This window comes from Oenanthe melanoleuca, chromosome 27 (assembly GCF_029582105.1).
Source record: "Oenanthe melanoleuca isolate GR-GAL-2019-014 chromosome 27, OMel1.0, whole genome shotgun sequence".
Classification (NCBI taxonomy): domain Eukaryota; kingdom Metazoa; phylum Chordata; class Aves; order Passeriformes; family Muscicapidae; genus Oenanthe; species Oenanthe melanoleuca.
The window spans coordinates 3,643,842-3,659,628 of record NC_079360.1 but is presented as its reverse complement, the minus strand read 5'-3'; the positions used below and the strand labels follow the sequence as shown (position 1 = coordinate 3,659,628).

Below are 15,787 nucleotides of genomic sequence, written 5' to 3'. Positions count from 1 at the left end.
TGTTAACATGACTCATCTAAATTAGATGCAAATTTGTTCTGCAAGGCAGGCACTCTGACATCAGCCCTGCCCCAGAAAGTGCCTCTGCATCTCTTTCATGGGAGCAGCTGTGTGTTATTCTGTTTGGAATTCATCTGCTGTGTAAGGACCTGAAAACCTCCTCATTTGCAGAGGGGGAATGGTTTTTACCTACAGGACACAAGTACAGTTCCATGTGCTGGTGGAGCAGTTTCCTGGCTGGAATAAGGTGAATGGATTCTGCATGAAAAAGTTCCAGGGGAGCAGAGTGTTCTGGGGGTACATTGGTGAGCAGATTGAACTTTGTGTAAAGCAGCTTTACATATTAAATATACATTAACAATGTATTGTTGCTGATGAGGAAAACTGCAAATACCTTGTGCTAGGGGTGTCCCTGGCTCTGGCCAAGATCATGATAGCTGTGTCTTGCCTAAATAAGCATGAGAAGGAAACCAAGGGCAAATAGCTGTTCAGTGTCAGTGGTCACCCCCTGTTTCATGTGACAGAGAAACAGCATTTCTGTACAGTTACCTGGGCATTGTAAACGAAAATGAGTTCAGCAGTTCAGCAGATGGGTGACACAGAGAACAATGTCCTCTCTTCCCAAATCCCAGCACTTGGCAAAAATCCCATACACCAGAGGTAAATGGTTTATGGAGAATTTATTCAGATTTGGTAGCAGCCAGGTAAATAACTGGCAGTGCTGTCTCAGATGGAGCCAGTGAATTCTGCCTTGGAAGGCTGATTTCAATCCTCAGCTCTCTAAAGCAGTGCTCTCCAACCCATGAACCAGAGAGTTCTCTGTGTCACTCCTGATGGATGCATGTGTTGAAAAAAAAGGATAAATGTCTGTTTAGGGAGTGTTTTGCTGCTCATGGCTCTGTGTGTTCGGGGGAACATGGACATGTGTCCCCTGCCAGCCCCAGGAGCAGCTCCAGACCGAGACCTCCTTCCTCTGGTGATGACTCTGGGAGAGCTGGGTGTTGTGGGGTTGGAGCACACAGGACAGGCACAGGGACAGGACAGGGACAGGACAGGGACAGGGACAGCTGCCCAGCCTGCAGCTCCTCCCAGCTGACGTTCAGCTGTCCCACCACTGCAGTTCCCAGAGCGTTCTTCTGTCATCAGGAATCTTCACTCTTCCTGTGAAAGCTCCAGCTGGAATTACAGCCTGGGCTGCTCCAGGGTCTGACTTGCCACGACAATGATGTGCTGCTCAGCTGCTGTGGCCCTGGCAGTGGTGGGGCTGTGTTCACACCAAACCTCAGTGAGCAGTGTCTGTGTTGGTCCCACAGCACTGGTGCCAAACACGCCCCAGTAGCTTATGAGTGAAATACAGGTCTGACTGCAAAGGCAGCTGAAGTCCTGCTAGAAGGACTGGGAAGGGAGGAGAAAACCCACATTCATATTTATCTCAAGGTCAGCAGGTGATAGTCCACAAACAGGATACAGGCAGAAGGAAAGTGGAATTCGTACTTTTCCTAACAGAGCTATGAGAGGCTACAGTATTATACAAAATAATTGAAATTATGGCAAGAATTTGCATGGATTTTGCATTGGCTGTGGCCATCTCTCCCTTTCCATGGGGAAGCAGAGCAGTTGTGTGCTCAGATCCTCCACAGCTGGGGCTGCGTGCTGGGTTGAGCCCAAGGCTGTGGCTGCGGGTTTTCCTTGGACTGACTCAGTGCAAGGGCATTTCTGTGGGATTGCAGAGCTGTTGTCTTGTTAAAAGCAACATCCAAAGCAAGGGTGATGCTCCTGGCAGCTCAGCTCCAAACGACAGCTCTGCTCCACCAACCTCTGTTTTCTCTTGGTACTTGTCGCTTTTAGGCTAAATGTTCTATTTTGAGCATGTCTCGTTTTGACAGGGAAAGACTAAGCTGAAGGTGAAATGACAGGAGAAATTGTAGAATCACCACCTCTCCCTTGCTTTGCTGTTAGTGACAACTCTGTTGTAAAGTCTGTCCAACCATGGAATGTTGGCCAGCAGTGGGATTGGCCATGGGATATTGACCAGCAGTGGGATTGGCCATGGAATATTGACCAGTCCTCACTACTTGAAATCTGGGAGGTGTCTGGATTTTCCCCCCGACCTCTCTGCAGCGTGGCAAGTCTTGCTCTTGCTCAGACTCGAGGAAACGTCCAAAACCATTTCAGCTGGACCAGGGCATGCCTGGAGCTGGGCTCAGGGGGAGAAGGTGGTGGTTGTCTCAGTCTCCATGGCGAAGGAGGTTCTCTTGCTGTCCCGGCAGGAGGTGAGCTGCCACAGGCGCTGCTGGCTCAGGCAGCCCAGCTCCTTCAGCAGCTTGAAGAGGTCGGTGCGGAATTTGACGCCGATGAAGGCGTAGAGGAAAGGGTTGAGGCAGCATCGGAAGCAGGCCAGGGTGTAGGTCACGTCATCTGCCACGTCCAGCTTCTTGCTCTCCTCGCAGGAGCTGGTCTGGTTGAAGGCTGAGATGGTCTTGGCCAGCATGACACCGTTGTAGGGCAGCTGGAAGACGACAAAGACGATGACCACGGCGATGATGACCTTGATGGCTTTGTTCTTCTCGAAGTTGCGGGCCTGGAGTAACGTTTTGATGATGATGAGGTAGCAGAAAGACATGACCAGGAGGGGAATTAAGAAGCCAAACACCATTTGGGACACTTTGATGCCGGTGTTGAAGGCCTTCAAGTCATTGGCAATGATGGAACAGCGGGGATTGCTCTCAGAGCTGTTCACACCACTGTGGACCAGCTCAGGGGTGGAGAGGATGAAGGCCAGGAGCCAGATGAGGATGCAGGTGACCTTGCTGATGAAAATCATGCGGGGACGCAGGCGATGGGCTGAGGCTGCCTGGACGATGGCGAAGTACCTGTCGATGCTGATGGCCAGGAGCAGCAGCATCCCGCTGAAGAAACTCATTTTGCAGATGCAGTAGACAGCTTTGCAGGCAAAGCTCCCAAAAAGCCAGTATGTGGCTGCACTCGTGGCCCAGAAGGGAAGGGTCAGCAGGAAGAGGATGTCTGCCACAGCCAGGTTCAGCAAGTAGATGTCTGTCATGGTCTTCAGCCTCTTGTAGTAGATGTAGGTGAGCATCACCAGCCCGTTCCCCAGCAGCCCCATGAGGCAGATGAGGCTGTACATGGCTGGGAGGAAGGCAGCTCGGAAATTTCGGACCTCCTTCTTCTCACACAGGGGCTCGAACATGCTGTAGTCAATGGTGCTGTTGGAGTCATAGTAATCAGTGACATTGTCCCCAGCACAGAACTAGAGCAGGAAAGAGAAGAAGAGACAAGGACTGTGTTGTCTGCATGGCAGTGCTGGGAAAGGAGCCTGGAGAGAAGTCCCAGGGAGTTCCCAAGTGCTGTCTCAAGCCAACATCACAGAGCTGACACAACCTCGTGGCTGAAAGTGTTTCCCATAAATACGTGAGGTTTGGGGCTTTCTGGGGGGCTCCAAGTGGGAATTCCACCAGAAATGTTTTGTGCTCAGCCAAAGTAACACCTGCAAACCCTCACATGTGTGGCAGCTTTCCAGAGTTTTCCAGGACCTTCCTCCAGCTGTGTGTGCACAGCCAGCTGTCAGATAAAGTGTGAGAAATGAAACATCCTCCAGCTAAATTAAAACACCAACGAAGGTGTTGGTGGGACGTGAGGAAGTGCAGGAGTGCAGCAGGAGCTGCTTCCGTGTCAAACATGGGGCCAGCGTCTCATTCCAGCCCCTGATTTCAGTTCTGATTACTCATTTCATCTTCCTACACTGCCCTAACCTGCGGTGCCTGTGCCCTGCTTTTTGTGACTTATTAGGCTCCAGAACCTTCTCCCCATCACACAGACATGAAAGGTTTCCCCTGGACACCCCCACTGTTTATCAGAGAGCATCTCGGTGCTCTCCATCTCAGTTTGGCTTTCACCACATCCTGCCAGGCAGTGAAAGGGAAAAGCAGGGCTGCTCTGCTCTGCCTGCAGGCTGGGGGGTGGCCACTGCTGCCAAGGGACCACAGACACCAGGATCAGACCCTGGGTTTGGGAGCAGCTCATGGCACAGCTCTGTGCCTGGGGTCCTCCTTGCTGGGCCAGGGGGCTGAGCAAGAACAGGGGAATTTGCTGAACTCCCCCTCCTTGGGGACATCCCTCTCCAGCTCTGTGCTTGGTCAGAGCCCAGCACCTTCACCAGGAATTCACAGGGAGCAGGAACTGGCTGCTCCCTGCAATCAATGTGGTGCACTCCTGTCTGTCATGGAAATGATAATTTTGGGGCTAAAAGGAGACACATACAGTCCAGGCCATCTGAAAATCACTGGGTTTTTTTCACCATTTTTCTCTCCTTGGTTTTGTTTCTCTTGTTTGTTTTTCTGAAGCTCTCACCTCCCACCTCCCACAGCTGGATCCTGGGGTGAGCAGCTGTGTCCCCACACATTTCTGGGGCTGTGGGTGGCTCTGAGTTTTTGAGATCTCCCTTCACCCACAAAACAAAGCAGCTGGATTTCAACGATGTTGTTGAAAACATCTTACCTGAAAAACAAGTGGCAGGCTGAGAACAAGGGTGGCCTTTAGCTGCTTGCCTAGGGAAGAAGGAGATGCTGTGTTAGTGGCTCAGTGGGGGTTTCCACATGGTTCTTACTTTGAAAAAGCAGTGGGTTGTGTTGCCCATGGCATTGTGAACCCTGCAGAGCCCTCACCACTGAGAAAACCAAAATCTGGGTAAGATGCCAGCAAGATAACCCAAGGTCATGTGTGTTACTGTCAGAGCACTGGGGTGCTGCAGCCTGGCCCCTCTGGTTTCACTGAATCACAGTTTGGGTTGGAAGGGGCCTCTAAAGGTCATTCAGCCCAACCCTGCAGTGAGCAGGGATGTGTCCAACCAGACCCAGCTGAAGGCTGAGAGCTGAGGACTCCTAACTCAGGCACACATTTTGATTTTATCCATTACTTTTCCCTGCAGGCAGCCAGCAGCCTGTTCCCTTGTGTCTGAGCACTGAGGGTGCAGCTTAATCCATGTGAAAATATCCAGCTGTGAGGGCAATAAATCTGGCCCAGCTGTGCTCCTGTGGTGCCTGGGCTGTGGAGAGGAGAGCTCAGCTCCCCAAGGGACAGATAGAACTGGAGCTGCCTGAAATTTATTGCTTGTCTCTAAATGTCAAGAGTTGGCTTGGGATGTGAAAATACAGAATGCTGACAGCTGGAAGGAAAAGCTGAATTCAGAGCCAGGTGTGATGATGGTGAGAGCAATCTCAGCCCAGCAGCTCTTCCTGCTGTGGTTAGCAGGGCAGGGGCCAGGGAAAGCTTTCTCCTCTCTGGTTTTACAGCATCTACCTCAGGCAGTTCCCACTGAAAGCTGCTCAGCTGGAAGGTGCAGTGAGAAAGCCCCAGGCTCCACTCTGGAGTGAGGAGGAGCTGTGTCCCTTCCTGAGGATGGCCCAGGATGTCCCTCCAGGCACTGGCTGGTCCCTGCAGCCCCTCTCCCTGTGGGTTTCTGCTCTGGGGGCACTGAGCAAGGAGAAACCTTTGGCTTTCAGCTGCCTGTTCCTCTAGAGCTCTGCCTTGCTCCTCATGGCCTGGTTGTTCATGGATGTGACTGATTCCTGTGCTCAGTCTGCTGAACTCAGCTCTTGCTTTCAGTTTGGAGCCTGCTGTGCCAGGCTGCTGCTCGTGTTGCACCAGACCAGGATGATGAATTCCCACTACAGATCACTGGCCAAGTCCCTGTGTTAAGTCACAAACAGCTTCACTAACAGCAGATGGAGCTACCTGTGAGTGGAGATGTTTTTTAGTACATGAGGGTGATGTGTGGGTGAGAGATCCTCAACCACGTGTGAGAACTCTGCACCTCCCCAGGCCTGTGTGAGCCTCCCCTGAGCTCTCCTAGAAGCTCTATCTCACCTTCCTCCCTTATTTTCATTTTTTATGCTCATGCAGCTGTGTGCTCCTTCTCCAAACCCTCCTGGGGTACCTGAGGGATTCCCATGGGAACCCTGAGTGCAGGTGGCTCAGGAGTGCAAGGCTGGGCTGAGAATGAAGAGAAGCTGTTCTGTCCAGCCAGTGGCTTTCACTCTGACCAGTCCCAGACTGCAGGAAGAGGTTTGGTGTCTGTTGTGGTTGTCTTCCCTCCAAACTGTGCCCTGGCTTTTGTATATGACACAGAAAACACAGACAAAGCAAGGACTGAGACCCTCTGGGTGGGTTTAAGAGTGTAGCTGTGGATACAGGCAGGGGGTCCCTGACTCTGCAAACACCAGAGCAGCCTTTAGCCTTCTGCTGCACCTTCTGAACAGCCTGGATTCCCTGGGACTGCTGCAGCTGGTGCTCTGGCTGCCTGTGGATGGTGATGAGTACCTGTGCTGGTAGCTCTGTGCCCCAGGAAATCTCCCTGTGGCAGAGAAGAACCACCCTCACTCCATGGAGGAAAAGCACCCACCTAAACCAGACTCCAGCAGCTCTCCCTGGCTTGGTTTGCAAACTCCAGGTCCAGCCCTGACTTAGCCTGACCAGTCCCAGCCCTGGTGAGGGCTCCTTTGCTCTGCTCTGTTTTCTTACCACCCTGTGAAGCTCTAGAAAAACAGGACTGAGAACGTGACTCAACCAACTCCTGAAACAGTTCAGCCCAAATCATTCCTTTGAAGATCATCATAGGTTTCTTTTTTCTCCCCATTCTCAGTTGCTGTTTCAAGTGTCTTAAATGTCAAATGACTTTTCAATACAGAGAAAGCTTGTGCTGTTTCTGCCCCTCTTCTGTGCCCCCACCTCAGATTACACATTTGCAAAAGCACAACCAGAGAGGCCCTGCTGCCTCCTGCTCCCTCTGCACCAGCTTGAGCACATTTGTGGCACTGGTTTCAGTCAGACTGGACAGGACTGGCATCTCCTCAACCTGTCTTGTGGTCTGAGGCAGAGGGCAGAAACAATTATCATGACACAAGCCTTGCTGTGCAGTTTATCAGGCAGTTTGGGTACATTTCTTTACTTTTTGTTTCTTTTTTTTAACACCTCCTGGCAGTTGGCTGCTGTGGGTATTTTCTTAAAGTTTTTTAAGTTTTGTTCCTCAAAATACTAAGGAAAAAAACCCCCCCTCAAAAGTCCCTTCAACCACTTGCACTAGAAACCTCATTTATAAAAATACACCAAAACCCCAGCACAGCAAATGAGTCAGCCTGGCCCTGTGTCAGCCCCATGCCTCAGCCTGGGAGGTGCTGGCTCCATCCTGAAGGACCTGGACACAGGTGGAAAGGGGAATTGCTCCATGGAGTGAAGGAAGAAAAGTTCAACCCCTCAGTTCTACAATCTTCCTCCACAGATTAAGCCCGAGGAGCAGGATTCATCCCTTGACAGCTGTTGAGCTGTTCAGGCTCCCTCAATAGCAGAAGGAAACAAATAAGTGTTTTTAAACCCCAGTTTAAGCCCAGGGGTGGGCACCTGGACAGGTGGATCCCTCCCAGTTTATCTGGACCTCCCCCAGCACCAGCTACTGACTGTAAGCAAGGTAAGAGCAGTGGCAGAGCCATGAATCCCATCAGGTGCACCCAGAAAAACCTCTGACAATGGAAGTATTTGGTACCTGGAGGAGCAGAGACAGCCCTGAGGGTGGTTAATAGATCACACAAATGACCAGGGCAGCTCAGCAGGGGCTGGCTGCTGCTACAGCCAAGGGATGCAGAGAGCAAAGCAGGAGTTGGGAGTGATTTAGGGATCAGATGCAGAGAGCAAAGCTGGAGCTGGGAATGATTCAGGGATCAGATACACAGAGCAAAGCAGGATTTGGAATGATTTAGGGATCAGGTACATGGGAGCAAAGCAGGAGTTGGGAATGATTTAGGGATCAGATACACAGAGCAAAGCAGGAGCTGGGAATGATTTAGGGATGAGATGCAGAGAGCAAAGATGGAGTTGGGAATGATTCAGGGATCAGGTACATGAGAGCAAAGCAGGATTGGGAATGATTTAGAGATCAGATACACAGCAAAGCTGGAATTGGGAATGATTTAGGGATCAGGTACATGAGAGCAAAGCAGGATTTGGGAATGATTCAGGAAGCATTGGCAAAGCTGAGCAAACCTGCTCTGGCCAAAGCCTCGTGGTGCAAGAACATTTTTTGGCCATCTGGAATTGCAAAGTAAAAGTTCTGGCCCCAGCACACGTGTAGCAGTGATTAACCTGCTCTCTTTGTTTTGTACATGTAACAGGTTCTGGTGCCCCTTCTCCAGCAGTACAGGAGGCTTTTGGGGAAAGAACCAGATATTTCTGAGAAAAGTTGATCATAATTAAGTGGTCCAATGACTATTGGCAGTTAACAGCCTGTTCTCCCCCCTTGCCCTCCCCACAACTGGCAGAGGAAAGACACTCATCTCAGGAGTGAGTGCACCCAGTGAAACCCAGTCATGCTCACATTTCATGTGTTCACTGATCTATCACAGAAGAAATTTAATAATTATCTACCTCCACTCCTTTCAGGAAACTTTGAATCAAAAGATGAGATAAGCAGAGAGAAGCAAGTAAAAAATTTCCTGAAGTGATCCAGTTGTGTTTTAATGAAAGCACCAAGGTGATGCATCTTCCAGGGAAATGAAACATTCCTCTGAAATCCAAAAAACCCAAAGCAGGAACATTACCATAATCTGGTCAGGTTCTCACTAACTCTTTCTTTTCCCTTTTCCCTTTTCCCAGGTGCTAAGTTCAGCTGCCCCAGGACACTGAACCCCTTGGAACAAGCCCACAAAGTGCCCACAGGATGATGCAGAGGCCAAAAGTTTAAATGAGAAGAATTATTTGTGGTGGGCAGGTGCAGCTGGATGTTTCCATGCAGGAATTCCAAAATCCAGGAATTTCCTCAGCCAGAAGCTCTGAGGAGACATCCAGGAGAAAAAATTTTCCCCCTGCCCACTCCCTGCTCTTTCCTGCAGGGCCCTGTGGGACCTGCCCCCTCTTTTCCCTGCATTTCCCAGATCTTCCTGCATCCCTGGAGCATCTCCTGAGCTTCCTTTATTCCCCAGAACTTCCTGCATCCATCCCCCTGACCATCCCCAGAGCCTCCTGCATCTCCAATGCATCCAGTGTTCCTCCAGGTATTTTTTAATAGAACTAATTTGTGAAAGACTGGATGGATCATTAGTGAACAAATTCAGCTCTTCTTACTCCCAATTCCTCGACTGATTCATTGAATTAAAATGTTGCCAGGGAGAGTGCTCTCTGTCTATTTTATTTTTTTGTTTTTTAATTAAGAACACAGAGGAAAAGGTGTGAATTATGCAAGATCCCATTTGCTTTAGAACAAAAGAGCCCCTTAAAATTGCCTCCCAACCTCTTTTTTTGCGTGTTTTTTCTGAAGTGATTTGAGGTTTTTGAGCTTCTAAAAGAGAACTTTTTTTTTTGCATTTTTTTTTTTTCAAAAAATAGTAAAAATGAGGAAGATGAAAGTCTTTTCTACTATTTAAATACTCTGATAGAAGTGCTGCACTCCTGTGTCAGGGATTTGGATTAGTAGTGCTGAAGACACAGCCTGAGGCTGCAGGGCAGGTACTCACCCCCATCCATGGTGTGGCTCCAGCAGGATCCAGTCACAGAGGGAGTGAGAGCATCACCCAGCCCAGTGCTGCCTCCCCAGCTCCTGCCAGGGACCCTCCTCGGGGAACTCTGATTTTATACTTCCTGCACCCCTGAGAGTGCACCCTGATGTCACTGACCCTCCTCCTCCTCCTCCTCCTCGTGTGCTCAGAGCTGTGCTGAGCTCTCAGCGTGCTCAGGTGCTGCCTCAGAGGGTTTCACACACCCAGAGCTGTTCCTGACTCTTGGGGAAGTGAGGTGGGCTCTGCTTTTGGACTGACACATGAGGAATGGTCTGTGGTGAAGGAGACAGGGCAAGGAGGCTCTTTCTTACCTCCCCCCTCCAGCAAATCCTGCTTCATCAGTGCTCAGTGCTGGAGGAAATAGAGGATCCCATCCCATCCCATCCCATCCCATCCCATCCCATCCCATCCCATCCCATCCCATCCCATCCCATCCCATCCCATCCCATCCCATCCCATCCCATCCCATCCCATCCCATCCCATCCCATCCCATCCCATCCCATCCCATCCCATCCCATCCCATCCCATCCCATCCCATCCCATCCCATCCCTTCTAGGATGAAAAGTCTCAGTGCACAGGACCACCCATGACCAACAGCCCGTCATCCTTCACCCTCTCTACACTGTCAGCAGCTCAGTCACTTCCCCCCTTTCTCTTTCAGGGTATTTTTGTCTTCCCCAAATTCTGCACTTTGTCAGTGCCATGCCTTCCCCCGAGGCAAACCAGTGACGTTGGTTTGGGGTCAGAGAGGGCTCTGCTCCTGGAACAGCCCTCAGACAGAGGGGCTGCTTCTCAGGCAGAAATGTCTCCAGCTCCCCACAAACTCACTTTTCTCCTAAGCCAGGCTCACTAGAAGTGATGCCTTTGGCATCTTGTGCTCTCTGTCTTATGCTATGTCAGTGTTGTTACTGCAGCCAGGTGGAAAAACAGGGCATCACAGGTTGGAATCCCAGCCCAAATAGAATATATCTGAAGCTGAGGGCAGTTTTGAGGCTCCTGTGGATTGTCTTAGGTCCTTTATGAAGACTCAGATCCACTTTCAGACCCTCCTTGGATGTGGTCCCAGCCTAACTCAAAAGTCTCCCCAGTGCTTCCCTCTGGGTGGACCAGTGGTTCTGGGCTCATTCTGGGGTACTCAGGGTGAGGATTTTTGGGTTTTGGGGGCAGGGGGCTGGGGCAGGAGAGCTGTGACAGTTTTGCTCTGCTCACACCAGGTGACCCTCCCTCGCTCCCTGCGCCGACTCCTCCGCACCTTTCCTGGCCCTTATCTCAGCCAGCAGGGGCCATTCACATCTCTGCAGCTATTTATTGCTCTGCCTGCCTGTGCTCATCACCTCTCCAGGCAGGTACTCGAGAGCTTTATCTCGTAACCACTTCCTCCAAGGAGCCCCGGAGATGAAAGGCTTCCCTTGGGTAGGGGCAGAATACCCGGAATCGAGGGGTGTAGCAGCTCTGGGGAGGCTTCACCCGGCTCACAGCACCCGTGGGTGTGCACAGGGGCCCCTCGGGCTGCTCTCCCTGCTCCAGGCACAGCCACTCTTCTGCTGGATCCATCCCCCTGAAGCCAAAGGTGAGGGAGGGGAGGCAGGCAGGTGGTTTGCAGCTTGTTTTCTGCACACGGTCCCATGAATCAGCTTCAAAGGTTTGGTACATGCCAAATTCTGTGTTGTTAGAGGCCATTCAAGCAAACTGTTTTTCTGAAAAAGAGTAGGGATATTTAAAATAAACTCTTTGCTGTTTATGTGTGACACTGAACTTCTATACATTTTATACCCAGGGAGTTCTCAGAACATTTATTAAATCTTTGCTTAGCTTGATTGTGTGTATTTGCAGCCTACTTTATGCCTGAGTGATTCCATCTCTTTGACACATTTCCTGAACCTGGGCACCCCATGAGCTGCTTTTCACAAAACTGTGATCCTGTGTGAGCAGACAGACCAAACTCAGTGCCAGGCATGATCTGTGCCCATGAAAACCATTGCACTGTGCTACAAGAACCTATTTCTTATTCCAGAGTTAATTAACTATATAAAAAGAATAAAATATCAGGTATTCCAGTCTCTGGGTCCCTCTGCTCCCCTCCAGCACCCAGGAGAGTGGAAGTCAGTGATTTAAACCTGCTGCCCAGGCTGCAGCAGGAGCTGGGTGGCAGCTTTCATCCACAAACTTCTCAATGAAAAACAGAAAAACAGCTCCCAATAAATTCCACAGGAAGTTGCTCAGAGAGATTTTGATTCAGTTCTCATTGGATCCACATGGACTGAAATATTGAGTTGAACTAAATTGAACTGTGTGATCTTGAATTCTCCTGACATTAAATTGCAGCTCAGTCAGCAATGAAACATCACAAGAAGTTTAGCTCTGTGTTTCACATCCCTGGCCTGTGTGTAAAACTGGAATTCCTGTTGTGTCCCAGCACAATCTCACAGACATCCTGAGGTGGGAAAGGTCCCAGAGCTCCAGGAGAAGGTTCCCAGGCACCCCATGCAGGCTGGGTGATCTTGGAAATCAGAACTCAGGGTTTTGCCTAAGGAGAGAAGCACAACACGGGATGTTCTTACATGCTGGGTTCAAAACTTTTTGGTGTTTTCTGCCAGTTTTGCTTTGGGTGATTTGAGATGCAAACAGCAGCTCTGTGCCCTGCTCTGCCCTTTGGCTGACAGGAGCCCAGGGAAGGTTTGTCCCCCTGGCTGGAGGAAGCCAGGGCTGCCCAGGCAGAAGCGTTGGCGAGCTCAGGGTGGACCTTTCCCAGCTGTACTTCCCAGCCACGTCCTCGCACTGACGTCAAGGAGGGACCTGACCTCTGTCCTGCTGCTCCCTCTGCCTGCCAGTGCCACCCCCAGGTGCCTGGGATCTCCCAGCTCCAGCCTTGTCCTGCCCAGAGCCCCCTCTGACATCTGGGGACATCCAGGGGGGTTTGTGGTCAGAGTCAGCAGGGTCACTCCAGGGAGGTGTTGACGTCGTTGTTCCTCAGGCAAATATAAAATAGCAGAAGTGAAATCGTGAGTAAATTCCTGACCTTAAGAGCGGCACCAAGCTGGGATTCCTCACCCAGCAGAGTTCTTTAAGGTGGTGTAGGGGATGCCCTGAGAAACTTCTCGTGATTGTGATCTCACCACCAGGTTATTAACAGATCTTTATCCTCCGGAGGGAGGAAGCAATCTGTGCAGCACCAGGCTCTGATTGGGATGCACAGCTGCCCATGGTGGTCAGCCACAGCAGAGAGGGCACACCCAGTGTCACTGGGAATTCACCTGCTCTGTGACCACATCATGTCCTACGTGGTGGCCTGGCTCTCCAGGTTTGGTTTTTTTTGAGGAAAAAGAAAAGATTTACCAAATTGGCATCTGCCCTGCACTAAACAGTTGGACACCAGCAAGAATTTCTTCGTGGGCAGGGTGGTCAGGCATTGGAAGGGGCTGCCCAGGGTGATGGTGGAGTTCCCATCCCTGGATGTGCTCAGGGAACAGCTGGGTGTGGCACTCAGTGCTCTGGTGTGGTTGGTAAGGTGGGGATCGGTCACAGGTTGGACTTGGTGGCCTTGGAGGTCTTTTCCAGGCTGAATGACTCTGATTCTATTCCATGAAAGCAGCTCCCTCATCCTGGAGGCCAAGAATTGATATGTGAAGAGGGAAATAGACCCAGAGACGCCAGTGGGGAGGGTTGAGGTTGGCAGGGACAGTGACACTCTCCTTTCCAGCCCCAGGGTGAGAAGGGCAATCAGGGTGATCAGCCACTGACCACGGGCACTGCTGCTCCCTCTGTCCCTCAGGGCAGGGCTGGGCAGCTTCCCAAGGCATCTGCTCCCCTTGTCTGCCCACACTGCCTGAGCTGTGATGGACAAACAGATCTTTCTGGCCTGAACACGAAGGAGACAGTGAGAGACCTCAAAATGAAAAGGGTGGGAAAGGAGAGGTGACTGAAAATGGGAAGAAAAGGTCCTGGGATGTTACAGAAACCATGTCAGGGGGGCTTATGAACACCAGCTATGTCTAGAGATGATTTGAACCTTCCCACCCAGATGGGCAAAGTGCTGGGCAATTCCCACAGGATATCAAACACTGGTGAGCAGTGAATCATTTAGATTCACCAACATAACAAGATAGGGCTTAGGGAGATAAAGAGATATTGATTAAAGAGATAAATCATTATGGCCCTTAAAAATAATTGAGAGTTGAAGTGTCCTTGACCATCCAGCAAACATCACTCTTGCAAGCTGTGTTCCCTCGTTCAAAAGGTGGAAGGTTTAACACGAATCAGCTGCTGCCTTTGGGTGAAAACTGGACCTAGAAACTGGAAATAATCCCATCAGTGTTTGCTCCAAGAAGAGCTCATCCAGCCCTCTCTGTTACAGATCTGGCATTTCTCATCTCTGGGATTAAGAAATTGTAATAAACCCATGATAATGTGATTTTTCACTTGGTTTCTGTTGTTGCTACTGTCACTCTTTCTGGTTTGGTTTTCCCCACCCTGAAGCTGTTGCTAGAACTAAAATGGCTTTTTTCTTGAATTTTTAAGAGAATTGGGCGATAAAAGCAAATTGAAACTGGTTGTTGACAGAAATTACTGACTTCTGGAGTCACAAGTGAAGCTTTACGTGATGATTTACAACAAAATAAGACACCAGGCTGATACGTGCAAAACCACTTCAAGAAAACCCCTCGAAGACAGTGGAAAAAGAAACGTCAAAGTGAAAGAAGGGAACTGAGAGCACAAACAGCTAGACAGAGCTGAAGCAGGATCTGGACTTTCAGATTCAAATGCCTGATCCCACTTGGCCATCAGATCCTGCTGGGAGAGGTTTGCCAGTCACTGTCAGGAGCACTCTGCATCCATGGGGGATTTCAAACCCAGGGTTCCAAGCCCTGGATTCAAAGCCTTGAGCAGGTGTTGCAACTCCTTGAAGGCACGAACAGCCTTGGCTGTAACAGTCCAGAATGAAACTGGAACTTTGTGGGTGCCTGCCTGGGAGAGCACGTGGAATTGCAGCCTCTGAGCAGCTGACACGACTGAGCCCCCACATCTGCAGTGCAGCACCTGCAGCTCATCTCCAGGTGCCTGGAGAGCTCAGAGATGCAGGTGAGTGAGCTGTGAGCATCTCATCCTGGTTTGGCAAATTGGTACAAATACCTGCACTCACACTGTGAGTTGGTACAGCTGCACCTCACTCTGAGCTCCTACAACTAGCAGTTCTCAGGGTGAGGGGAGTTGAGCTCCAGCTGGAGCTGTGTCCTTGTCAGGCCCTGGGCAGTCACACAGAGCATGTGGTGATCAGCCACTTGAGCTGCCACAAGTGCTGCTGCTGCTGCCTGGATTAGATTCACCAACATAGCAAGATATGGTTTAGGGAGATAAAGGAATATTGATTAAAGAGATAAATCATTATGACCCTTAAAAATAAAAAATAAACCAATCTGCTGCTGCCTTTGGGTGAAAACTGGATCTAGAAACTGGAAATAATCCCATCAGTGTTTGCTCTGAGAAGAGCTCATCCAGCCCTCTCTGTTACAGATCTGGCATTTCTCATCTCTGGGATTAAGAAATTGTAATAAACCCATGATAATGGGTTGCCCATTCTGCCCATTCTGGATGAGAAAAGCACTGCTCTCCTTTACAGCCAAGGCTAGGGCTGGCTGTCCTTCGGGCAGGTTGATGGGGACTCCTGGTGGCAGTGCCTGCTGCAGCTCCCACACCTCTGCCAGCACATAACCTGCACCAATTCCATCTCCAGCAGGCCATGAGGGGTGTTTCTCTCCAGTATTCCAGCACATGGGACTGCTGAGAACACTCTTCAGTTAAGGGGGTGAAGGACACCCCACTGCTGTTTTGGTGGTGGTGGCAGCATGGGGAGGGGGGTTTGGGTTGATGGTTGATGCTTCGAGGAAAAAAATCCAAAATTGCTTTTTAAAAAAGAACTGAATGCCAAAGCCTGCCTGGCTGGAGGTTCAGGGCAAAACCTGGGACAAGAAAAGGAGAAATAAACCATCCCTGGCTCCTTGGGACAGGGCAGGCACAGAGGCTGCACTTGGAGCTGGTGGGAAATGCAAAAGCACATCCTGGGATAGAGGAGGGACCTTGGCCTGAGCAGAGTGAGGGTCTGACCCTGCTCCCTGTGTGCTGCCCAGCCACACTCCTCCTTCTCAGGAGACTCCTCACCCCCCAGTTTATCACCACAGGTGTGGATGTGAGCCCCCATCAGGGGCTCTGGACCTGCTTCAGGTCAGG

General features: G+C 50.5%; 1 protein-coding gene across 1 annotated transcript; it reads right to left on the bottom strand.

The window, feature by feature from the left end:
• Positions 1–352: 352 nt before the first annotated feature.
• On the bottom strand, positions 353–9,885 carry CCR7 (C-C motif chemokine receptor 7). The gene is made up of 3 exons (XM_056511875.1): positions 9,519–9,885; positions 4,516–4,565; positions 353–3,268 (listed from the first exon to the last, which is right to left on the bottom strand). Exons 1-3 carry the CDS (start codon positions 9,526–9,528, stop codon positions 2,204–2,206), a joined length of 1,125 nt encoding a protein of 374 aa, XP_056367850.1. The 5' UTR covers positions 9,529–9,885; the 3' UTR covers positions 353–2,203.
• Between the last annotated feature and the right edge of the window lie 5,902 nt (positions 9,886–15,787).

Excerpts from the sequence above, each read along its gene's own strand:
- CCR7 (XM_056511875.1), bottom strand. Across the intron at positions 3,269-4,515 it reads GCCTGCCACTTGTTTTTCAG|TTCTGTGCTGGGGACAATGT; the intron begins GTAAGATGTTTT and ends TTCCTGCTCTAG.